Here is a 25649-nt window from a genome sequence, read left to right as displayed (position 1 = left end):
CAATTGTTTGCCCATGCATTTTCATCCTTTACTAAATGAAATAATCATTAAGGTGAGCATTAAAAGAAAATAATGGGGCTAGAGCAGTAGTCCAGTGAGTAGGGCAGTTGTTTCTCTGAATTTGTTTCCTTGGCACCCCAAAGGATTTCCTGAGCCCTATCCAGGAATGATTCCTGGGCACCCCTGGGTGTGGCCCATAAACCAAAAATGAAAAAAAGAAAAGAAAAAAAGAAAAAGCAAAGAAAAGTATATCAGATACTGGAGAGATAATACAGGGGTTGGGCACTTGCCTGAGTGCCACTGGATATGGTCCCAGCCTCCTGCCCCGTGCTCCCAAAGACGAGAGCCTTCCACTGTGTTTAACACAATGTTCGGCCATTAGTGGTGCCCTTCTGTGCCCTGCCAGACTCTCGAGACAGTGGCTTCTGGGCTATCTAGCCAAGCACAGGATGACAGCCAAACAGCAGTTCATAATCCGGGTAGACTACTTTCAGACTTCAGGAAAATGACTCTTTTAAGATTTTGCTTTTTTAACTTGCAAAATAGGGCTACTGTGAGGATTACACAGACAGGGGACAGGAAGAATTCACTATAGGAATTGGCATTAATGTCAGTAAGCTTTGACAATTATTATTGATGAATTGCTCTATCACTGTTCCATCACTGATCAGATCTGTGATGAACAGGGAAATAATCTACTGTTTGAGACTGGAGCAATAGCACAGCGGGTAGGGCATTTGCCTTGCACGCGGCCGACCCAGGTTCGATTCCTCCCTCCCTCTCAGAGAGCCCGGCCAGCTAACTACCGAGAGCATTTTGCCCTCACAGCAGAGCCTGGCAAGCTCCCGGTGTCATATTCGACATGCCAAAAATAGTAACAACAAGTCTCACTTGGAGATGTTACTGGTGCCTGCTTGAACAAATTGATGAGCAACGGGATGAGAGTGATACAGTGATATTGATGAATTGAGGTGTGTACAATAGTTGATTAAAAAAAAAGGAGAATTCTGTTGGATTTAAACTCCACATGGAAGGATGATATCCTTTCTAATGGAGTCTGGGGGGCATTCAGCCCGGGGACCTTCTCAGTGGCGTTACCGCTTTTGTAGAGGAAGAAGGAAGGGTGGCTCGCGTCGATAGCAACAGACACGGGTCCTTTGTTGGCCACTGCCTCCTTCAAGACATCTTCTCTGCCAAAGGGAAGCTCAACATATTTCGAACACGTGGCAGCTCGATTTTTTGAGTCATACTTGCACTTTCCATCCTGTAAAAAAAATTATATATATGTATAAGTATATATGCACAGACATATCTATTAGATAAAGAACTATATTTCCAGTTCCTTTATAAATCATAGAATACTCCTAGATTTCAAATGTGTTTCCTTTCATTATTTGGCCTTCTCAAAGGTCTAAAGTTCCTCTCTCCTTTTTTTTGTTGTTTTTTTATTTATTCATTTTTTCTTTTGAGTCACACCCAGTGATGCTCAGGGGTTACTCCTGGCTCTGCACAAGGAATTATTCCTGGCAGGGCTTGTCTTCCCTCCTTTTAAAGAAACAAGAAATCAAACATCCAAACGCTCAAAGTTCTGTTTCAGCAATAACAGGGAAAATATAAAACTAGCTTATTTCTTTAAGCTGTGAGCATCTTCATATATGCCACAGTTCTAAGACTATGGTTCTTAGAACAGGAGGTGGATTGTAGGGGAATGCAACAGAAAGACTGTGTTTCCAGTCTAGATCTCAAAAACTATTTTTGGTGATAGAATGCTTGTTAAATGATCTGTGGTTAAATGATTTATAAAGGCAAGGTAATATTAGACCCATTTTAAGTGGAAAGGGGAAGTAACAAACTTACATAAATTTGTTGTATATGCAACTATGTTTTATAAACTGCTTAATAGGAAAAAGAACTTAAAAGAAATAAACCCTAACAATAATGATAATATTAGGAGGTGTTTGAGTGACAATTTCACTCCTAAATCTTCTGCAAAATGAATATATTATTTTTATCTTTTTTTTTTGGTTTTTGGACTGCACCCTGTGATGCTCAGGATTTACTCTTGACTCTGATCTCAGGGAGAAAGAAAGAGAGAAAGAAAGAAAGAAAGAAAGAAAGAAAGAAAGAAAGAAAGAAAGAAAGAAAGAAAGAAAGAAAGAAAGAAAGAAAGAAAGAAAGAAAGAAAGGAAAGGAAGGAAGGAAGGAAGGAAGGAAGGAAGGAAGGAAGGAAGGAAGGAAGGAAGGAAGGAAGGAAGAAGAAAGGAAGGAAGGAAGAAGAAAGAAAGAAAGAAAGAAAGAAAGAAAGAAAGAAAGAAAGAAAGAAAGAAAGAAAGAAAGAAAGAAAGAAAGAAAGAAAGAAAGGAAGAAAGAGAGATAGAGAGATAAAGAAAGAGAGAGAGAGAAAGAGAGGAAGGAAGGAAGGAAGGAAGGAAGGAAGGAAGGAAGGAAGGAAGGAAGGAAGGAAGGAAGGAAGGAAGGAAGGAAGGAAGGAAGGAGACAGACAGACACAATTGCATGTGACATACCATGGCTTTGTAGGGGTAGGATGTCTCAGAGTCAATGCCGTTGTTGTCGATGATGTACTGGAAGGCCTGGGTCATAAAGCCACCGTTGCAGCCTTTATTCTCGTACTTCCCTTCACTGGAGCAGTCCACCAGGTTCTGTGCACTGAGCGACACCAGCTTTCCTGTTTTCAGCTTCAGCTGTGCTTCCAGAGCCCCCACAGCACTGAATGCCCAGCATGCACCACACGAGCCCTGCAGCAGACACAGTCACAAGGTCAAGAACAGTGACTCCCAACAGGCCCGCCTGGCACTCAGTGCCAGGAAGCACTGTCCCCACTGTCTTTAGGCAATAGGAGGGAAGGCTAACTGTCTGATTGTTCTCTGGGCCAAGCCCAACGCTGATAGAGATTTTCAAAGAGCTACATTCAGATCACATGTGCCACTTCAGATGTGTGGAGAAAGGCAGAGATGGTCCAGAGGGTAAGGCTCTAGATGCAGTGGTAGCCTGGACACTGGTTTGAAGCCCACCTCAGCATATGGATCCCCGGCACTGCTACATGAGGCCCTAGAGCACCTACAGCCTTGGGCCCCCAAAACCAACATAAATAAATAAATAAATAAATAAATAAATAAATAAATAAATAAATAAAATGTATTAAGAAGTGTTATTGGAAGGTGAGAGATGGTACACTGGATAGGGAACTTCTCTTGCACATGGTGTACCCGATACACCATGTGGTTCAATTCCTGACACCCTATATGGTCCCCTGAGCCCCTCCAGGAGTGATCCATGAGCACAGAACTAGCAGTAATCCCTGAGCACTGCCAGATGTGGCCAAAAAACCAAACAAAAGAAATTATACTGGAATAGGAGAGAAGACAGGGATTTAAAGCACTAGCCCTGCTCTTAGTCAACTCCGGTTTGATCCCTGGCACCACATATGGTCTTCTGAGCACCACCAGGAGTGGTCCCTGAGCACAGAGCTGGGAGCAAGCCCTGACTATTGCTGGTGTGGCCATGAAAACAAAAGAAAAGGACAAAAAAGAGAAGAAGGGAAGAGAAGAGGAAAAACTAGAGATAGGACTTAGTGAGCACAAACCAAATCCCAACTGTCTTCACCAACTTCATCTATACTAAATGGAGAGATGCTTACAATAAATTGATTTTGAGGCTGCTGGAATAGTTTCCTTGATCTAAAACACCCTTCATCCTCCCAGATAGCCCCCAAAACATAAAGGTTAGTAATTAAAAAAACCTTTAGCTTCAGAAGCTTTTGAATAAAAGATATTTTACAAAGGAATTGAGAGAATAAAACCAGAAATCTGATTTAGTTAAAAAATATATGTAGCACTGTAGCACTATTGTCCCATTGTTCATCTATTTTGCTCAAGAAGGCACCAGTAATGTCTCCATTATGAAACTTGTTACTGTTTTTGGCATATCGAATACACCACAGGTAGCTTGCCAGGCTCTGCCCTGCGGGTGGGATACTCTTGGTAGCTTGCCGGGCTCTCAGAGAGGGATGGAGAAATCGAACCTGAGTCGGCCATGTGCAAGGACCAGAACGATAGTGCAATGGGTAGGGCATTTGCCTTGCGCGTGGCTGACCCAGGTTCAATCCTCGTCATCCCACTTAGTCTCCCCAGTACTGTCAGGAGTAATTCCTGAGTACAGAGCCAGGAATAACCCCTGAGCATCACCGGGAGTGACCCAAAAAGAGAAAAAATGGCAAGTGTTCAGGGTCCCATTATAATCGTGTATGTGTGTGTTGTGTCCCCATTTCTACTCCCTCCACATCCTTCCTTGCTCTTTTCTCAAAGGAAACAAATTGAATTTGTTTTTGGTTAAAGCAAAACCACACTAAAGTGCTTGCAGAGAGAATGGATCTCATTCATTTATTAATAGTTAACTTCTAAGTATGTCATTTATTTGATCTTCCCAGCTCTGGTAAGAAACCCAAAACCTGTTGACAGAAAACTATTTCGGTTGGAAAGAGTAAGAGTTTAATAACACCAACAGTTTCTTCGTCTTTCCATTCTTCACTGAGCACAGGTTGGACAGCTGCTCTGAGCATTGATTCTTTTTTCTGCTCTTGGCCGAGACAGAGGCTCTGCTTAGTTATCTCTAATCTAGGGGGGGTTGTCTTCCCATTTTTTTCTACAAATAAGCTAATAGCAATAAAAAAATAACAAATTTATAAAGCCCATATTTCTTAATCCTAACAACATAAGCCTATCCAATAAATTAACCTTATTTGCTATTAAGCAAATAAGTTACTCTACTCTAGTTTTTTCTTTCCTTCCCTGAAGAATGGAGTGAGTGAGATGTGAGAATGTTCCTGGCTATGTCTTCCCCCCGCCCCGCCCCGCCCCCCCCCCCCCTACACTGGGTCACACACAGTTGGCTTGGTGGAGGACCCAGCTAGCACTGATTTTGGATTAAGGACCTGAAGGCCTTGAGTGATAGTACAGTAAGTAGGGTGCTTGCCTTGCACAGGACCCAGGCTTGATCCCTGGCACCCCATGTGATCCCCTGAGCCACACTAGGAGAGATCCCAGAGTGCAGAGCCAGGAGTAAATCCTGAGCACCGCCATATGTGGCCCAAAAACCTAAATAAAGAAATAATTTTTTTTAAAATTATAAACCCGGGGGCCAGAGCGATAGCACAGTGGGTAGGCCATTTTATTTGCCTTGCACGCCACCGACCCGGGTCAAATCCTCAGCATCCTATATGGTCTCCCAAGCACCGCCAGGAGTCATTCCTGAGTGCAGAGCCAGGAGCAACCCCTGAGCATCACCGGGTGTGACCCAAAACCCAATCAATCAATCAATCAATCAATCAATAAAACTTAGACCAGTTCCCCTAGTGCACAGCTCTTGTGTTATCTGTCTCTAACCACTGGTTAACAGGTGCTTTGAGCAATATAAATATAGTATATAATATGTGGTCCTTGGTCTCAACAAACTTATAATTTAGTTGGGAAGACAAGAACCACACATAAAAGTAGAAAGTAAGAGACTATGAGCTCTGTAGCTTTCCCTGGGGTGGGGAGGCCTGGTGTGCTGAGACTTACCTGGTATTTCACTTCAGTCACACATCCCTTTTCTCTCCAGTCCATGGACTCAGGCAGTTTCTTATTAGGGGCTGACTTGTAAGTCACATTCCTCTGCCACTGGTTAGGGACTCTCAAAGACCCCATCAAGGACACCACTTCTTCACTGGTCTACAAGGCAAATGCAGATTTTCTTTCGTTAGTATCCCGTTTTCAATGTCCTAATCATAGTGAATATATTAAGCAGAGAAGCTGGTGGTAGTTGTGACCAACACAGGGGGTGTTAGCTAACTGTTAGAGAATTATCTGGGTGTCTTTAGCCTTATATCTCGTACTGGCATTCCAGTTAGACACTCTTACTGAGAAGGAAATTAAGGGCCAGAGAGATAGGACAGTGGGTGGTGCATGTGCCTCCCACGCAACCAACCCGGGTTCAATCCCCAGCACCCCATATGGTTCCCCTGAGCCCCACTAGTGTTGGTCCCTGAGCAGAGAGCTAAGAGTAAGCCCTTAGTACCACTGAGTGTGGCCCACATACCCCCCAAAAAAGGGGGGACTAGAAAGAAATTACAAAAATGGTAAAAACTAGAGGTTATAAGGAAACACATTTGGTTTAGAGCAGTGCAGAATTTTATAAAGGACTATCTAAACAGTAAAGTTTTCTTGTGAGAAAGAATTACAAAGTAATCTAAGTAGGAATTTAATTTGTGGTGTCTTAGGATGTTCCATGATTCTTAGTTTTAGCACAATGGTTCATGGAGCTTGAGAGTTGAGCATTCAGTGGGCCGCAGCACATGCTTTGCATACGGGGGGGTGGGGAGCCCAGGTTGATTCCCAACACCCCATGACATCCCCTCCCCTCCACTCCTGCTTTGGCCCCAGGAAAGATCCGAAACACTGAGCTAGGAGTAGCCCCTAAGTGTGTGGGTTACATGTATGGCCCAAAAACAAATGAAAAAAAAAAAAGAGAGAGAGAGATTCAAAAAGATGAAGGAGGAGAAAAAAATGAAAGGAAATTTTTTTATGAAAAAAAATTTCTTTATGATACTGATAATCATCTTTTCTCTACTAAGATAGCAGGGGGACCTTAATTAAATTGTCAATTTAAACTTACAGAAATATGACAACTTACTCCCAAAATGTTGTGAACAGGCATTGAGCATCAGTCAAAAATTAGTTTTTGACTCATTTGATTATTTTTTACTCATCTAACTAAGATGAATCAAAAAAATAAAAGAGCTTTAGTAGTCTGGTTTTGAAATAGTCTCTGAGAAGGAATTTATGAAGGAAAGCATCAGGGCGGGATTAATCAGGAATCTGTCCCAATTCTTACCTCCAGTGATGATGTTTCCTAACTGCCCACCCACAGGGAGTGTTCCTCTGTTGCTATTTGCCTTCAGATTAACTGGGGGAGACAGCAGTCCTGCCACCTGAGAGGAAAGTGGGGTTCATGGCTGACGTACCATATCTGCCAGGTGGTTCATGGCCAGGTCGTGAGAGTGCAAGCCCAGCGAATGCTCCAGATTGTGAAGCGTCACATATTTTAGATTTTTTTCCCAGATTAGACGCCGAGCTACTTCTTCATTCTATTTAGAAAAAATAGAAAAAGAGAGAACATCATTCTACTGGACCTTTGACAAGTAAGTGTTCAAAAATTGAAAACAGACATTGTGATATATTCCACTAAATGTGGGTTTGAGAGCATGTAAATTAGTGAAATACTCTAACTGATAAAATCACATTCCTGCTCTTAATTACTCTGATTGTGATTCTTTATGAACTAATAGTGATTAATATGTTAACATTCATTAATATGTTAATAGTCTTTTAGAAACTGTCATTTGTTGGTGATAAATTAATCTTTTTTCTTTTTCTTTTCACCTACTCTTTATAGAACTTTTAAAAATGTCTTTGTAATTTTGGTACATCTATACAATAGAATACTATGCAGCTGTTAGGATAGACGAAGCCATGAAATTTGCTTATAAATGGATAAACATGGAGAGTATCATGCTAAGTGAAATGAGTCAGAAAGAGAGGGACAGACATAGAAGGACTACACTCATTTGTGGAGTGTAGGGTAGCATCATATGAAGCTGACACCCAAGGGCAGTAGATACAAGGACCAGGGGGATTGCCCCATAGCTGGAAGACTGCTTCATGAGCAGAGGGGAGAAGGCAGATGGAATAGAGAAGGGATCATTCAGAAAATGATGGCTGGAGGAACCAGTTTGGATGGGAGATACATGCCGAAAGTAGATAATGAACTAAACATGATGACCTCTCAGTGTCTGTGTTGCAAGCCATAATGCCCAAAAGTAGAGAGAGAGTATGGGGAATATTGTCTGCCATGGAGGCAGGGGGAGGGTGAGAAAGGGGGGGTATACCGGGGATATTGGTGGTGGGGAATGTGCACTGGTGGAGGGATGGGTGTTTGATCATTGTGAGATTGTAACCCAAACGTGAAAGCTTGTAACTATCTCATAGTAATTCAATAAAATTTAAAAAAATTAATATATATATATAAAGTAAAAATGTCTTTGATTTGTTTTATTTTATTTAGTCATTGAGACAATACAAAGTTATTCATGATTGAGTTTCAGGCATACAATGTTTCAACTCGGATCCCTTCACCAGTCAGCGTCCACTCCCCTCCACCAATGCCCCCACCACCGTTTGCTTCCCACCCACCAGACTGCTTCTATGAGGGGCTTTTATATATATTGTATATACATACATATGTATATACACATATACACATATATATATATAAAGTTTTGACACTGGTTTACAGAACTGCTGCTGATGGGGTTTCACCAACAACGTTTTTCCATCCTTCAGCCCCACCTTCCCAGACGGTGGCTGAATGCTTCCCTCTACCACAGACATATCTGGTTCCTGTCTTACCCCCCAACCCCTCAAGTGGCCTGTTTCCTACTGATGACCAGTTCTCATTTTCTTTGTTTTCATGGTTTTTGGATATTTGTTATCCATTATGTTTCTTTATATCCAGCTTAGGAGAGAGATCATTCTGTGTCTGGCTCCCTCTGAAAATGTTTTAATTCCTCACACCTGAAAAACAGCTGAGCTAGTTCTAAATCTCTAGCTATTTTTCTTCAGTTATTTCAGGCTCTTCTCTTTTGGACACTACTGTTGGCAGAAGGGCTGTCCAATAATCGTAGCTCTGTTCCTAGCTTTGGTGACCTGTGATTTTCTCTTTCTCTGATGCTTTGTAGCTCATACATACCTGTCTCTTATGTTTTCTGATTGTTGGTTATTTTTTTGCTTTTGTTTTATGGGGGCCACACTGGTATTGCTCAGGAGATGTTCTCAGCTTTGTGCCCTAGGACTGTTCTGGGTGATACTCGGGGACCCTGTGGTGCCAGGGGTTGAATCCAGGCCTCCTGCATGCAGTGTAGGCTGCAGTCACTTGGGGAACCCAGCTCCCCAGAGCTCTTGGGTGCTTCTTATTGGAGGGTAACTTTGTTTGGACGATTCAGGACTGTTTTTCATATCTGGAAAGTCCTCAACTTTATTTTTCATATCTGAAACTCAGCATTTCAACTTTATTATTGCTACCATCTTATCCAGTTCTCTTCTTTAGAACCCCCAGCTCCACCTCCCATCAGTTGTATTTTGGAGTTTTACATCTCTTTTCATTTTTTTAACCTGCATTATTTTTCCTTTTTGATTAGTGCTGAATAATACTTAATTGGCCACACTGTTTTTTAATTGTTTTTGGAGGTCAGTGCTGGGGATCAAACCCAGGGCCTCACTCATGCAAAGCATGAGCTTTTCCACTGAGCCACATTGTCTATGGAGTCACACATTTTAAAAAGCGACATTTTATTTTATTTATTTTGTGATATTGAAAATCAAACCCAGGGCTTTACACATGCAAGCAAATGCTATATGGCTAAATGACACCCCCAAACCCCTAAGATTCCATTTTAAATGTGAGTCTGAATGAAATCACCATTAGTTTCCGGTATTCAGCCAAGAAGAGAGGCTCTACGATAGTTTCTCCTGAGCCACAGAGAGAGCACAGTGGGGGGCTGGGCTCTTGCCTTGCACGTGGCCCACCTGGATTTGAGCCCCTGAAACCCTTATGGTGTCCTGATGCTTGCCAGGAGTGACCCCTGAATGCACAGGCAGGAGTAAGCCGTGAGCACTGCTGGGTGTGGCCCCCAAACAAAATAAAAATAGTTTTCTCCTGAGAAATTTGAGGGGTGAATGAAAACTCCCCTTAACCTGAAAATTGACCCCTGTGTTGATACCCTCATGACCAAAGTATTATGTAGCTTTAGGAGCCACTCATCCTCCACCTTGTACCAGTGAGAGAGAAACCTCTGTGTTTCCCTCACTTGCTACCGGCCGGAATTTTTAATTCTCCCCCTGACAATCAGGAGAGGCTCCATTTTAAGCCCCATGTCTCAAGTACTGTTTCTTTACTTTTTTTTTTTTTTAGTTTATTTTTAATTAGAGAGTCATCGTGAGGGTACAGTTACAGATCCATACATCCCTGTGCTCATGCTTCCCCCATACAAAGTTCAATAACCCATCCCTTCACCAGTGCCCACCCTCCACCACCCGTAAACCCAACATCCCTCCCCCCCTCCCCAGTCCCGTCTCCCCCCACCCCACCCTGCCACTATGGCAGGGAATTCCCTTCTGTTCTCTCTCTCTGATTATTCTTTACCTTTTTTTTTTTGGTCACACGTGTCATTGCTCAGGACTTACTCAGAGGTCATTACATCAGAGGTCATTCCTGGTGGAGCTCAGGGGGCCATCTGAGGTGCTGGGGATTGAATCTGTATGACTACATTCAACGCAAGTACCCTACCAGCCATACTATCACTTCAGTCCTTCCAATTCCATTTCTATCAGTACCTCACACTCTTCATGATCTGCAGTACCCAGGCAGAGCCTGTAGAATCTCGTGCCTTGTAAGCAGATCATCCAGGGCTACTGTAAAGGAGCAGGATGCCTATACATTCCCCAGCAGTAGCCCAGGCTGCCATAACATAGCTTCTAGCTAAATTCCTAGAAGCACGGCAAGAGTAGCCAAGTCACAATGAGGCAGTCTATTGGCTTCACTGTGGCAAAAAGGTTTTTTCTTTCTTTCTTTTTTCACTGAATCACGGTGAGTTTCATGTTTGAGTTTCAGTCATATGATCAAACACCCATCCTTCCACCAGTGCACATTCTTCACCACCAATGTCCCCAGTATTAATGCCCCCTTTTCCAGCTCTCCCCCTGTCTCTATGGCAGTTTCCCCCATACTCTCTCTCTACTTTTGGGCATCATGGTCTGCAATCCAGATACTGAGAGGTTATCATGTTTGGTCCTTTGTCTACTTTTAGCACACATACCCCATCCCAAACGATTCCTTCATCATTGACTTAGTGATCCCCTCTATTCCAGCTGCCTTCTCCCCCAGCTCGTGAGGCAGGCTTCCAACTATGGGGCAATATTCCTGGCCCTTGTGTGTACTGTCCTTGGGTGTCAGTCTCATATCATGTTATTTTATATTCCACAAATGATTGCAGTCCTTCTATGTCTGTCCCTCTCTTTCTGACTCATTTCACTTAGCATGATACTCTCTATGACCATCCACTTATAAGCAAATTTTATAACTTAATCTCTCCTAACAGCTGCATAGTATCCCATTGTGTAGATGTGCCAACGTTTCTTTAGCCAGTCATCGGTTCTTGGGCACTCAGGTTGTTTCCAGATTCTGTCTATTGTGAGAAGTGCTGCAATGAACATATAGGTGCAGATGTCACTTCTACTCTGCTTTTTTGCACCCTCAGGATAAATTCCCAGGAGTGGTATCACAGGGTCATATGGAAGTTCAATTTCTAGTTTTTGAAGGACTGTCCATATTGTTTTTCAAAAAAGGCTGGGCCAGTCGGCATTCCCACCAACAGTGGAAAGAGCATCCCCTTTTCCCCACATCCACGCCAGCACTGGTTGCTTTTGTTTTTTTGAATGTGTGCCAGTTTCTGTGGTGCGAGATTACATCTCATTTTTGTTTTGATTTGCATCTCCCTGATGATTAACAATGTGGAGCATTTTTTCATATGCCTTTTGGCCATCTGTATTTCTTTTTTTTTTATTGTGTATTTCTTTTTTGAGGGAGCTTCTGTTCATTTGTTCTCCCCATTTTTTGATGGGGTTGGAGGTTTTTTCCTTGTACAATTATACTAGTGTCTTATCCTGGATAATTAACCCCTTATTTATATTATCCTGGTTAATATCCAGGATAATATCTTATAATATCCAGATATTATCCTGTATATTAACCCCTTATCAGATGGATATTGGGTAAATATTCTTTCCCACTCAGTGGGCTCTCTCTGTATTTTGGTCACTGTTTCTTTTGAGGTGCAGAAGCTTCTTAGTTTAATGTAGTTCTATTTGTTTATGTTTATTTCCACTTGCTTTGTCAGTGGTGCTTCATCCTTAAAGATGCTTTTAGCTTCAATGTCATGGAGAATTCTGGCTACATTTTCCTCTGTGTACCTTATAGATTGAGGTCTGATATTGAGGTCTTTAATCCACTTTGATCTGACTTTTGTGCCAGGTGTTAGACAGAGGGGTCAGAGTTAATTTTTTTGCAAGTAGCTGTCCAGTTTCTCAACACCAATTGTTGAAGAGGCTTTCCTTGTTCCACTTCACCTGAATTTCTTTGTTCCTGTGTAACCTCAGGCTTCCATCCATCCATGGCTCTCTCCCTACCATCCATGGGCCACCATCCATCTGTGAGACCCCCCTAGGTGGGGACTATTTTTGTCTTCTTTGCCACTTGCCCCTTTAAACCTGGGATTTGGTACACTTATTCCAGCACATTCTTCACCACAACAGGGTTCCTGGGCACTGAACCTGCTGTTTCTGTATCACTGGGATCAGACTCCAGCTTTGCATGTGGAAGACCTGGATTTGATCTTTGGCACTGCACAGTCCCCTGCTCCCCACTCCTAGACCACTGGAAGTGATGCTCAAGCACTTTGCTGGAAGGAGCCTCTCAGCATCACCAGGTGGATCCCCAAACAAAACAAAACGCAGAGAAAATCCCAAATACCCAGTGGCAGTTCTGTAAATGCAAGTCTCCGCGCTTACCTTCGCTCCTGTAAATGCAGCGTTCTGCACTTCCCTGAGCATGTTGTCGCTAGCAGCCTATGTCACAATACATCCTATTTTGATTTAGAGGTTTGGTTCTTTTGGAAAGGTAAGTATTTTGTGTGTGGAACCTGGTGTGAACCAAGCAGACTCCATCTTATCTGACTGCTGAAAGAGGAAGCCTCAGTTTCCCCTCACCAGTGAGAGAGGAAGCCAGTTTCCTCTTGCCAGATGTTCCATTTCTCCCCCATCAACCTGACACACATTTCACCCTTAAGGCCCTGCTTCAGCTTTCCTGTAGTTTCCCAAGATCATAAAAGCCTGTGCTATGGCCTGGGCTTACAGGAGGACTAAGATAAGGAGCAATGACGCCCGAAGTGACTTGGGCCTGTGAGATCTCCCTGTGATTTTCCAGCATCTTTTGCAAACACTTGCCAACTGGTAGGAAATGTAGAGCCTCTAGAAGAGCCTACACAAAACTCCCTTTTAACTTAGTCCTTTACGAAGTTGCTCTCCACACGAGGGGCTTCTTTTCCTTTCTCTTTGACTTTTCAATGAATGTTTCTACTTTCCATGTCTGAGTCTGCACATCTTAATTTTCTCAATATTTTTAAGAATGAAGCCTAGGAACATGGACAAGCAGAGACCCACCGTCACAGCTCCCGTGTCGCCGCACCACGCCATGCCGGGTGGCTGCCTGACCCAGCAACCAGCAGCTAAGGAAGAACCCGGCTTTTGGCTGATTCCACAACAGACCCACCAGGCAGAAGGTTTCTTCTGAAGAGCCACTACCAGCACAAACATTTTAAACAAGTGATTAGTCGTCAGACCTCTTGCCTGCTAGACACTTGAAACTCCCCCTGTCAGGATCTTGGTGGAGCAAACCTTAGACTGAGCCCCCAGACTTGGGCCATGACCTCGCTCTTGAGTTAATGCTTTCTTCCTGCTTGTGCTGTGGGCGCTACTCCCTGCTCAGCCCAGAGCTTGGCTGTGGTTCCCATCAGTGCCAGGATAGAACCCGCACAGCCAGCATATACAAACTTTATTATAAAAATTATGTAATACTTTTATTATTAGACTGCATTCTATTTGTTTATTTTTTTTCTTTTTGGGTCACACCCGGCGATGGTCAGAGGTTATTACTGACTCTGCACTCAGGAATCACTCCTGGCGGTGCTCAGGGAACCATATGGGATGCTGGGAATCGAACCCAGGTCAGCCGCATGCAAGGCAAGTGCCCTCCCCACTGTGCTATTGCACCAGTCCTTCATTAAATTATTCATCATCATCGATTTTGATCATCGATTTTCTCGAGCAGTCTCAGTAACGTCTCCATTCGTCCTAGCCCTGAGATTTTAGCAGCCTCTCTTTACTTGTCCTTCCCAATGGTGCTGCATTGGAGGTTTTTTTAGGGTAAGGGGAATGATACTCATCATTGTTACTGGTTTGGGCATATGAATACATCATAGGGAGTTTGCGAGGCTCTCCCATGCAGGCAGGAAATTCTCGGTAGCTTGCCAGGAGCTCCGAGAGGGAGAACTAGGCTTCCAGGAGCTTGGCTTTATAGTCTCTGGATATTGACCAATATTATTTTTAATTAAATTAAATTATTATTTTTAATGAATTTCTTCAATAAGTATTTATTTATTTAAGAGAGATGTTACTGGTGTAATAGAGACATTACTGGTGCCCACTCAAGTAAATTGACGAACAATTGGATGACAGTGATACAGTGACACAGCGAATTTCTTAAATAGGAACCACACTAGCAGGGAAGGGAACTGGGCCACTTACACAAGAGCTAGGCCAGGCTCTGGTTGGCAGTGTGAGGGCCAGTGGTGCTGGGAGTCCCTCAGAACAATCCTGGTGGTTCTCGGAGGTGGGGGCTAAGAAAGGCAGGAGGCACTAAATCAGGGCCTTCCACAATGCCAGGCATGTGCTCTAACCCTTGAGCAATCTCCCTGTTTCCTAAGTTCTTGCAATCATAACTATATTTTTCATTTCCAAGATTTCTAAATGATTGTTAAACGTGTTTTGCAATTTTCTACTAGGCTTATATAGATTTAATTCCACCACAGATAGCTTTATTTATTTATATTTTTGGTTCGGGGCCACACCCAGAGGTGCTCAGGGCTCACTTCTGGCTCTGCATTCAGGGTCACTCCTGGTAGGACTCAGGGGACCATATGGGGTGCTGGGCACTGAACCCAGGATGTCGGGTCTGCCTACATATAAGGCAAATGCCCTTCCCACTGTACCCCCAGAGAGCTGTATTTTTAAGTATTTTAGTTCTATTTTTTTTTACATTTTTATTGAGATTCTACGGTTTCTGATACTACAATGATTGTTTCTCATGCACATAATCCAACCCCACCCCATCACCAGTGTGCCCAAATCCAGCCCCCAACTTTCTCTATCCCCCAACTCATTTATGTGGTTCAGTTCTGTCATTATGTGGCAGATGAGTGGGATCAAGAAGTTGTGGCACATGGACACAATGGAGTACTATGTAGCTCTAAGAAGGAACAAAATCATTTACAGCAACATGGATGGAACTAGAGGATGTCACGCTATGTGAAGTTAGTCAGGAGAGGGACAGACACAATGATCTCTCGAACATGTGGGACTGAAAGATACACAGCGTGATTCTATTATTTTTTTTTTTCAGAGTGAATTCAGTGTGGTTGTTGATTCTGGGTGCCCTGCAGGAGCTTTTGTTTATAGAGAATAAAACACACATCAAGTACAAGCCTAGAGTCACTGACCCACAGCCTGGGGTCAGAGTTGCCCAGAAACTGCAGCCCAATCATTAGTTCTCAACTGTTATTTTCAGCCTTGTTACATTTAATGGGAGACTCTTCCCCAAGAATCTGATGCTGGGTAGTAAAAGGCTAGATCTAGTCCCTTTCCTCCGAATATTTTACTGTTATCCCAACAATGGGTACAGAGATATTTCCAATTCAGAAGAGGAGAAAATGGGATAAAAGAAAAGAGATTGGGTAGCAGGGGGGGGGGGCGGGAGAGTGGCTGGACAGTTCAGTGGGCAGAGTGCTTGCATGCATCTGACTGGCACAGGTTAGATCCCCGGCACCCCTATGGTCTCCCAAGCACTGCCAGGAGTGAACCCTGAGCACAGGACCAGGAATAAGTCCTGAGCACCACTGAACGTACCCCCCCAACACGAAGCAAAACAAACAAAAAAAAAAAGCAAAGCAAAAAGAAATCTAACAAAGTATAGGAAAAGAAGGAAAAAGCCATGAACCTCAAGATAAATAATAAAGATAGAAAAATAATAAAAATTGGGGCTGGATGCCAGGGCCATTGCTCGGCTCCGGCCAGTTTCGCCCCGGGTGCCCACGCCTCTGCACAGCCGGTGGATGTGGAACGAGCGGGAACCAGAGACAATTTAGGATTTGGGGTTCCAGCAAGTGCTTGCACCCATGTATGGAGACTGTGAACTAAGCTTTTGCCACATGCTGGTCCAGGAAGGGAAATGATTCATTTTCCAACTTTAATCTCTGTGGACTTAATTACTATAATACAGAAATTGTAAACCACGCGGCCGCAGTAGCGGCCGCGCGACATTTTATCTCTTCATTCTCATCAGTGGAAAACTTATTATCAAATATTTCCTTGTTAATAGAGCTGTATTCTTGGGGGATAAATTCCAACAAAAATAGTGAGTCTGTTTTGAAACTCTAACAACAATAGTGAGTTGAGTTTTGAAATCTGGAATGTAATCAAGGTAAAGAGAAAAGGAAGTGAAATTGTCACTCACGCACGGGGGGGGGGTTGGGGGGTGAGGGGTGGGATGTATACTGTTTTTTTTGTTTTTGCCTTTGTTTTTGTTTTTGTTTTGTTTTTATTGGTGGTGGAATATGGGCACTGGTGAAGGGATGGGTGTTTGAGCATTGTATAACGGAGATATAAGCCTGAGAACTTTGTAACTTTCCACTTGGTGATTCAATAAAATAAATTAAAAAAAATAAAGGGAACTGAAAAAAAAATTGGGGCTGGAGTGACAGTATAGCAGGTCAGGTGCTTGCCTTGCATATAGCAAACCAGGTTCAATCCCCAACAACAAATATGGCCCCCTGAGTCTCACCAGGAGTGATCCCTGAGTGCAGGGATCCATTGAATAGTAATGTACAGTAGTAATGTACAATTCCTGACACAGGATTAACCGAAACACATAAATGTTCTTAGACTTTCCAAATGTTTTTAGAATGCCCACATTATTCACATAAGGCTAAACATTTAATTTTATATAAAAATGCTCCCCATGAAGTTTTAATATACTAAACGGGTACTTATGCTCTTTGTAGTCACATTTTAAGCTAACTTCCTTATTAAAAATGAGATCCCTTTAATGAACTTAGTATAAATAAGGATAAATAAGACTTGTTTACAAACTCAAAAAGGACTAAGGTATGTGAACAGTAGGATTATGGTCTTAAATTCAATCACTACTTATGCTTTGAAATAAAAGCAAAAGTACAAACTGGGAAATGAAAGTCAAGAACTGACATCTCTCAACCCGCCCCCGGTGCCATCTTGCCGCCCTCAGCAGTGAAGAATCCGGGCCGGCGGGCACTGCAAGCCGGAGATTGCTCCGGACCCCAGACCAGGCCAATAACACCGGGGTGCCCCAGTGCAGAGTCCCCGCCTTCTCCCGATGGAATCGGCGACACCGAGTTTCTACTAACACGACTCTGGTATGTGGGGACTGGGACCATTTCTCCAAACCGCAGGGCCACATCTGGCCGCATGTCCTTTCCTGATATACAAAAAAAGCGCTCAGGAATGGCTCCTCTGCCCCTGAGCAGCCATGACCCCAGAGGCACAGAAACCAATCTCGGAACGCAGTGGCTGCTGGCAGACATACTCCTGGACTGTGAACTAAGCTATGGCCCTGTGCAGCCCCGGGAGAGGAAGGGTTTCTCTCCCTTGGCCTTTCCCCTTTGTGGCAGCATGGCGACCACCCCCTTTCAGAGCCAACTGGACAGAAAGGTAGGAGCTTGCAGTGATGGGGCTCACGGAAAATCTTGGGATGGTTGGAGCAGAACCGGTCCTGCTCCCCGCCCAAATGAGACCCTGAGCATCCGCCCACGAACGGCTCCTCCGCTCCTAATAGCCATGATCCCAGAGGCACACAAACCAATCTTGGAATGCAGCGGCTTCTGGCAGAAATACCTCTGGACTTAATTACTAAAATACCAGAATTCCAAAACCGTGCGGTTGTTTTTGTGGCTGTGCAACATCATATGCTCTTTGTTATCAACAATAGAAAACAAATGACCTAATGATGGCTTTTCGGCAGGTCAGATTGTTGGGAGGAAAATTCCAAATAATAATAGTGGGTTTTCTGTTGAAAACAATGTAATCAAATAAAGAGGTAGTAAAGTGAAAATCATCTGCCATACAGGCAGGGTGGGGCGTGGGAGGGTGTATACTGGAGTTCTTGGTGGTGGAACATGTGCACTGGTGAAGGGATGGGTGTTGGATCATTGTATGATTGAGACTTAATCCTGAAAGCTTTGTAACTGTTCTCACGGTGATTCAATAATATATATGTAAAATATTTTAAAATTAAAAAATGTTTCTAACCTACACTTTATAAAAGAAATGAGAATTTGTGGCACATAAATTCTGTTTGGGGCATCTTCCTGATGTTTACAAATGCAGTGACAAAAAGCAATAAATTGATCTTTATATTAAAAATAAAAAAGAACTGACATCTGTAGGAGGGCAGGAAGGAACCAAGACATGGTGGATGGAAGTGGGTTCTGGTGGGGGGGGCTTGATACTACAACAACTGTGTGCCTGAAACCCAACTATTAAGAACTTTGGAAATCACAGTGCATTCATAAACATTTTTTAAAGAAAAAAAATAAACAACATCTGGGGGCATGGTGCTGCCAGCAGGTCAACCTGTGGGGTGAGTGCATCAGCAGCCTGATGGTAACTTCAGGCTTCCTGATACCCCCAAATTGCCATTCTGCCTTTGACCAGACCCCAACAACTTGGACCAAGTTTACCAAGAAATTAAATGGCCAAAAGTTAGGTATGTGGGAGCCATGCCCACAAACCTCCTCTGGTTCAGCTATATAAGCCCCTATATTGGTCTTATTTCAGAGACCTATAGATAAATTTCAAAGGAGATCAAAAGCCGCAGTTAATCTCAGACCCATGTCTGGCTGAACAGACTGGGATAAATCAGAGGGGGCGGACTGGCCTGGTGTCACCCAAGCAGAACCCCTGATAACCGCTTGCTTCTACAATCCAAAATCACCACCATACCCCCAGCCTGACTCCACCATCTCAGGACAAACCTCAACAAGATTTAATCTGCTGAAAATTCTGGTGTGCAGGTTTCGTAATTGAAATCTCTAGGCTTTCTCAGGGTCGGGTGGGCTACCCCCTGTCCCCCCCACCTCCCTGTACTTCTGGAAGCCTTGGCAGTCACATCTACACCCCAAAGTAGCCACCCACTTGAAAAGCTACTCCAGCATTACCGTCCTGATAAAAATACCGAGCGCCCTGAACAGATACCACGACCTCCTAGCCTGTATTGCAAACCATAATACACACAAAAAAGGAGAGAACGAGCAAGAAGGAAAGTGCCTCCCATAGAGGGAGGCTGAGGGTGGGGGTGGGAGTTGGGGGGATGGTGGTAAGGAATCAGGGGACATTGGTGGTGGGAAATGTGCACTGGTGGAGGGATGGGTGCTGGATCATTGCATGACTGAAACCCAATTATGAACAGCTTTGTAATGGTCTATCTCATGGATATTCCATTAAAAATACTTTTAAAAAAGTAATGTGGAGTTCATGCCTAATTCAATCAACTTAATCAATGGCGGAAAAATAGCAGTACTTCTGCATTAATAAAAGAATAAATAAATAAATAAATAAACAACATCTATAGTGTTTATACCAAGGAATGAAGTCAGTGCCCTTTTGTTCCCCAAACATGCTCTCACTTTCTTTTTTTTTTTTCTTTCTTTTTTTTCTTTTGGGTCACACCCAGTGATGCACAGGGGTTATTCCTGGCTCATGCACTCAGGAATTACTCCTGGCGGTGCTCGGGGGACAATATGGGATGCTGGGAATCGAACCTGGGTCAGCCGCGTGCAAGGCAAATGCCCTACCAGCTGTGCTATCGCTCCAGCCCCCCTCTTTTCTTCTTTTATTTTTCCTCTTTTAATTTTTTCAGCAAATGGTTCTATTTAGGTGTAGGTGTGAGAGAGAAGAAGGAGAAGAAGGAGAAGGAGAAGAAGGAGAAGGAGAAGAAGAAGAAGAAGAAGAAGAAGAAGAAGAAGAAGAAGAAGAAGAAGAAGAAGAAGAAGAAGAAGAAGAAGAAGAAGAAGAAGAAGAAGAAGAAGAAGAAGAAGAAGAAGAAGAAGAAGAAGAAGAAGAAGAAGAAGAAGAAGGAGAAGGAGAAGGAGAAGGAGAAAGAAGGAGAAGGAGAAGGAGAAGGAGAAGGAGAAGGAGAAGGAGAAGGAGAAGGAGAAGGAGACAAGGAGGAGGAGGAGGAGGAGGAGGAGGAGGAGGAGGAGAAGGGCTGGAACTCAGAGGCCGACTGAGGTTCAATCCCATATGGCTCCCTGAATTCAGAGCCAGGAATAAACCCTGAACACCAGTGGGTGTGACTCCGCCTCCAAAAACAGGGGAGGGAGAGAGTGGGGGGTGGGGAAGCTGGGAAACAGTGCACAGCACTGTCAGGGCACTGCATGGGTCTGGGCACAGCATGACAGGTGCCAATCCAGGTTCCATTTCCAGCATCACATGGTCTCTGCACTGCATAGCCTGAGCCACATTGCATTATCTGGTCCTTGCATTGTCCGTGCACCCCAACTGGCCAAAAACCAACAGGGGGTCTCCTGAGCCCTGGTAGGAGGCTCTTTGCCCCGAATGAGTACCAAGGATTTATTGATAGCCCTGTTTTGAAAAGACCATTTTGAAGAGGAGGAAGCAGAGGGCACTGGAGCAAAGCTGACCAATTGCCCGGTGTCCACCCGTACCTCTCCTCTGTACTGTTTGCCATAGGCTTTCTTCCAAAGAGCCCAGTGGGTGTCCAGCGTGCTGTCCCCATGCAGATGTGCTGTGGTCGAGGCGCACAGCAGGAAGGCCCAGGCCAGCCAGCTCATCCTGAAAAGGTCAAGCGAAAAGGTCATTATCTTCATATATTGTGAGTTTATTTTTCTGAAAGAAAAACTCGCAGTGCCAGGGCCTAAGATGGTGCAGAGGGCTGGACCATCTGTGCTTTACACGTGTGGGAGCCTGGCTCCATCCCTGCTACCAAGCACCTGCACTCATTTTGCTGGGAGCAGCCTTGGTACCCCGCGGGGTGTGCTCCCAAAGCGAGAACAAACAAAAAGGAGCAAAGTCTATCAAAGAGACAGAATGTTACCCATCAGTGTTCTCTAAACACCTCCCGGGGCTCACTGCAGATCTGTTTCTGCAGCTGCGCAAAACTCAGTAGCACTTTGAAAAGTGATTTGCAGAAATCTCCTGATTTTAGTGAAACCAAATTTCTGTCCAAGGAGGATACCTAGGAGGAAAGAAGGAATAGCCCAAAAGGATTTCAAGGGGAAGTCTCTTTGTTCTTCCTGCGCCCCTTTGGAAAACCATCCTTAGAAAAACAGCAGTGGGCCAGAGGAGGCTCAGGGCTGAGCCCCTACCCTGTGCTGGCAGTTCTACCCTGGCACCTCTGCTGTTTGAGGGTCCCGAACCACAACAACTAAAGTTTGTGATGCCAGACAGGCCAGCACCAAGGATGAAGAAGTCCCGGGCATTGGGACAACAGAACTGTACAGCAAAGGGGTCCCGGGGATGAATAAACCAAGATTAAATAATACAATTTTTTTAAAAAAAATGAAAGAAAGATGAACTTTTGTTTGTTTTGGAGAAGAGGGGAGGGGTGTCATACTCAGCAATGGTCAGGAGTAACTCCTGGTCCTGCACTCAGGAATTACTCCTGATGGTGCATGCAAAACAAACTCGCTCCACACTGGACTATGACTAAAGCTCCAGAAGACAATCTTTGAAAAACCAGTTTATCTTCTGAATTCACTGTATCACTGTCATCCCGCTGTTCATCGATTTGCTTGAGCGGGCGCCAGTAATGTCTCCATTGTGAGACTTGTTACTGTTTTTGGCATATCGAATACACCACGGGTAGCTTGCCAGGCTCTGCCGTCAGGCGGAATACTCTCGGTGGCTTGCCGGGTTCCCCGAGAGGGACTTCTGAATTACAGAATATTTATTTATTTGACAGACCTCAGGGGCTAGTCCTGGCTCTTCAGTAACTGGGGGATCCTATGCAGTGCTGAGGATCAGACTAAGGTCAGCTGCGTGAAGGCAAATCCCAAACCCCCCTCTATCTCTCCAGCTCCTGAGTCACAGCTTTTTTTTTTTTCTTTTTGGGTCACACCTGGCGATGCACAGGGGTTGGTTATTCCTGGCTCTGCACTCAGGAATCACCCCTGGCAGTGCTCAGGGGACCATATGGGATGCTGGGAATCAAACCCGGGTCGGCCACGTGCAAGGCAAATGCTCTACCCGCTGTGCTATCACTCCAGCCCCAAGTCACAGAATTCTTTTTTTTTTTTTCTTTTTGGGTCACACCCGGCAACGCACAGAGGTTACTCCTGGCTCTGCACTCAGGAATCACCCCTGGCGGTGCTCAGGGGATCATATGAGATGCTGGGAATCGAACCCGGGTTGGTCGTGTGCAAGGCAAACGCCCTACCTGCTGTGCTATCGCTCCAGCCCCTCAAGTCACAGAATTCTTTTTTTTTTTTTTTGGTTTTTTTTTTTTTTTGGTTTTTGGGTCACACCTGGCGATGCACAGGGGTTACTCCTGGCTCTGCACTCAGGAATTACTCCTGGCGGTGCTCAGGGGACCATATGGGATGCTGGGATTTGAACCCGGGTCGGCCGCGTGCAAGGCAAACGCCCTACCCGTTATGCTATCACTCCAGCCCATGTCACAGAATTCTTAACTGGTCTGTTTAAGTAAAACTTTGAGAGGTAATCAAAAAACAATTTGGGCATTGCCTTCATTTTTTAATTTAATATATTATCATTACTTTTTAAATTGGGCTGGAGCGATAGCACAGTGGTAGGGCATTCGCCTTTCAAGCGGCTGACCCATGTTTGATTCTTCCGCCCCTCTCGGAAAGCCTGGCAAGCTACCGAGAGTATCGCACCCGAATAGCAGAGCCTGGCAAGCTACCCGTGGTGTATTGGATATGCCAAAAACAGTAACAATATGTCTCACAATGAGAGACGTTACTGGTGCCTGCTCGAACAAATCGATGAACAATGAATGACAGTGACTTTTAAAATTGAATCACCATGATGGAACTCTACAAGAAGAAAACATCCAACCCCATGAGAAAATGGGGCAAAGAAATGAACAGAAACTTTCCCAAGGAAGAGATACAAATGGCCAAAAGGCACATGAAAAAGTGCTCTACATCACTAATCATCAGGGAGATGCAGATCAAAACAACCATGAGATACCACCTCACACCACAGAGACTGGCACACATCCAAAAGAACAAAAGCAACCGCTGTTGGAGAGGATGTGGGGAGAAAGGGACCCTTCTTCACTGCTGGTGGGAATGCTGACTGGTTCAGCTCTTTTGGAAAACAATATAGACGATTCTCAAAAAATTAGAAATTGAGCTCCCATTTGACCCAGCAATACCACTGCTGGGAATATGTCCCAGAGAAGCAAAAAAGTATAGTTGAAATGACATCTGAACTTATATGTTCATTGCAGCACTGTTTACAATAGCCAGAATCTGGAAAAAACCCGAGTGCCCTAGAACAGATGACTGGTTGAAGAAACTTTGGTACATCTATACAATGGAATACTATGCAGCTGTTAGAAAAAATGAGGTCATGAATTTTGCATATAAATGGATCAGCATGGAAAGTATCATGCTAAGTGAAATGAGTCAGAGAGAGAGATAGACATAGAAAGACTGCACTCATCTGTGGAATATAGAATAACAGAGTAGGAGACTGACACCCAAGAATAGTAGAAATAAGTACCAGGAGGTTGACTCCATGGCTTGGAGGCTGGCCTCACAGTCTGGGGAGAGGGCAACTCAGAGAGAGAAGGGAACACGAAGTAAAATGTGGTCGGAGGCCATGCGGGGGAACGGTGATGCGTGCTGAATGTAGACTAGAGACTGAACACAATGGCCACTCAACACCTTTATTGCAAACCACACACCTAATTAGAGAGAGAGGGGGCCGGAGCGATAGCACAGCAGGTAGGGCGTTTGCCTTGCACGCGGCCGACCCAGGTTCGATCCCCGGCATCCCATATGGTCCCCCAAGCACCGCCAGGAGTAATTCCTGAGTGCAAAGCCAGGAGTAACCCCTGAGCATCGCTGGGTGTGACCCAAAAAGCAAAAAAAAAAAAAAAATAGAGAGAGTGAGAACAAAAGGGAATACCCTGCCACAGTGGCAGGGTGGGGTGGGGGGAGATGGGATTGGGGAGGGTGGGAGGGATGCTGGGTTTATTTGTGGTGGAGAATGGGCACTGGTGAAGGGATGGGTTCTCGAACTTTGTATGAGGGAAACATGAGCACAAAAATGTATAAATCTGTAACTGTACCCTCTCGGTGATTCACTAATTAAAAAATAAATAAATTTAAAAAAATTTTAAAAAATTGAATCACCATGAGATACACAGTTTTTCACGATTGGGTTTCAGCCATACTATGTTCCAACACTCATCCCTTCACCAGTGCACATTTCTCCCTGCCAATGTTGCTTTCACTTTTAAAAAAATTTTCCTAGCAGTGTCCTAAGAGATAGTATAGCAGGTAGGGGGATTGCCTTACACACTGCTCATCAAGGTTTAATCCTCAGCACCATATATAGTCCCAGGAGCCCTGCCAGGAGTTATCTCTGAGCACAGAGCTAGGAGTAAGCCTTGAGCACTGCTGGGTGTGGCCAAAAATCCATATATATTTGTTTTGCATTTTACTTTTTGGGTCACAACTGGAAATTCTCAGGGGTTACTCCTACTCTGCACTCAGGAATCACTTTTTGAAGTGCTAGGGGGACCATATGGGATGCCAGGGATTGAACGTGGGTTAGCCATGTGCAAGGCAAATGCCCTACCCACTGTGTTATTGCTCCGTCCCCCCTATATATATATTTCAAAAGAGGTTATTACCTACTCTTGAAAATTCTACTTCTATATTTAGTGAAAAAGGAACTCGAGCAGAAATTTAGTCACTAGCTCCCTCAAACTGGATTCTACTTATATTTCCTTTTTATTCAAAACAGTTGGAACTTTACAATATCAGTCCTTAAATTACATTTCCCAAAAGTTGTCTTAGCCTCAGGCTTAAATATAGACACTTTTCAACTTTTAAAAATAGATATTTTTAGTTAAAAAAAATGAAACAAAGGAAGCAATAAATTTTTTTTGTTTACTTCCTGATAGCAAAGATTTCCGGCAGCCTAGCAACTACTAGATTGAGCTGGTTAAATGCAGAAGCCCAGAGTTTGAAGGCCTTAGGGGAAACCAGTACTTACGTGCCAGAACCAGCAGGTGCCCCGGTGGAGAGTCCTTGAAGGTGGTCTCAGCGAAGTCCCAAGGCAGCAAAGAGGCTTTAGCAAAACTGGCCTTAGAAGAAATTGGAACTTGTGACAGGAGATATTCGTAATGAGGAAGTGGACTTTCATTTCAGTTTCATTTAAGATCATCAACAAGCTCCACCCAGTGCCCTGGGGCTCCAGAGGCAAAGGGAGAAACCTTGGCCTTAGAGTGTGTGTGTGTGTGTGTGTGTGTGTGTGTGTGTGTGTGTGTGTGTGTCTTTTCATCTTTTAAAATTAAGAAAATGAGTTACAAAGTTACTGATAGTTAAGTTTGAGGCATTTTGAGGTTTGAGGTTGGTGATTTCATCACCAACCTCACCACAGTGTCACTTCTCC

At 44.0% G+C, this 25649-nt stretch overlaps 1 protein-coding gene across 1 annotated transcript in view; it reads right to left on the bottom strand.

The window, feature by feature from the left end:
- CTSS (cathepsin S) overlaps positions 1-25389 on the bottom strand; it is a 34232-nt gene extending 8843 nt beyond the window's left edge. Inside the window, exons 1-6 of the mRNA XM_055132417.1 lie at positions 25251-25389; positions 20705-20831; positions 7022-7144; positions 5580-5729; positions 2526-2756; positions 1099-1264 (exon numbers count right to left, since the gene is read on the bottom strand). Of these exons, the coding sequence (XP_054988392.1) occupies positions 1099-1264; positions 2526-2756; positions 5580-5729; positions 7022-7144; positions 20705-20830 (796 nt within the window). The 5' untranslated portion in view covers position 20831; positions 25251-25389. The remainder of the gene's footprint in view (positions 1-1098; positions 1265-2525; positions 2757-5579; positions 5730-7021; positions 7145-20704; positions 20832-25250) is intronic.
- Positions 25390-25649: the final 260 nt, after the last annotated feature.

This window comes from Sorex araneus, chromosome 3, assembly GCF_027595985.1.
Source record: "Sorex araneus isolate mSorAra2 chromosome 3, mSorAra2.pri, whole genome shotgun sequence".
Classification (NCBI taxonomy): domain Eukaryota; kingdom Metazoa; phylum Chordata; class Mammalia; order Eulipotyphla; family Soricidae; genus Sorex; species Sorex araneus.
The sequence above is the reverse complement of the archived record's forward strand: the minus strand, read 5'-3'. Positions and strand labels throughout refer to the sequence as shown.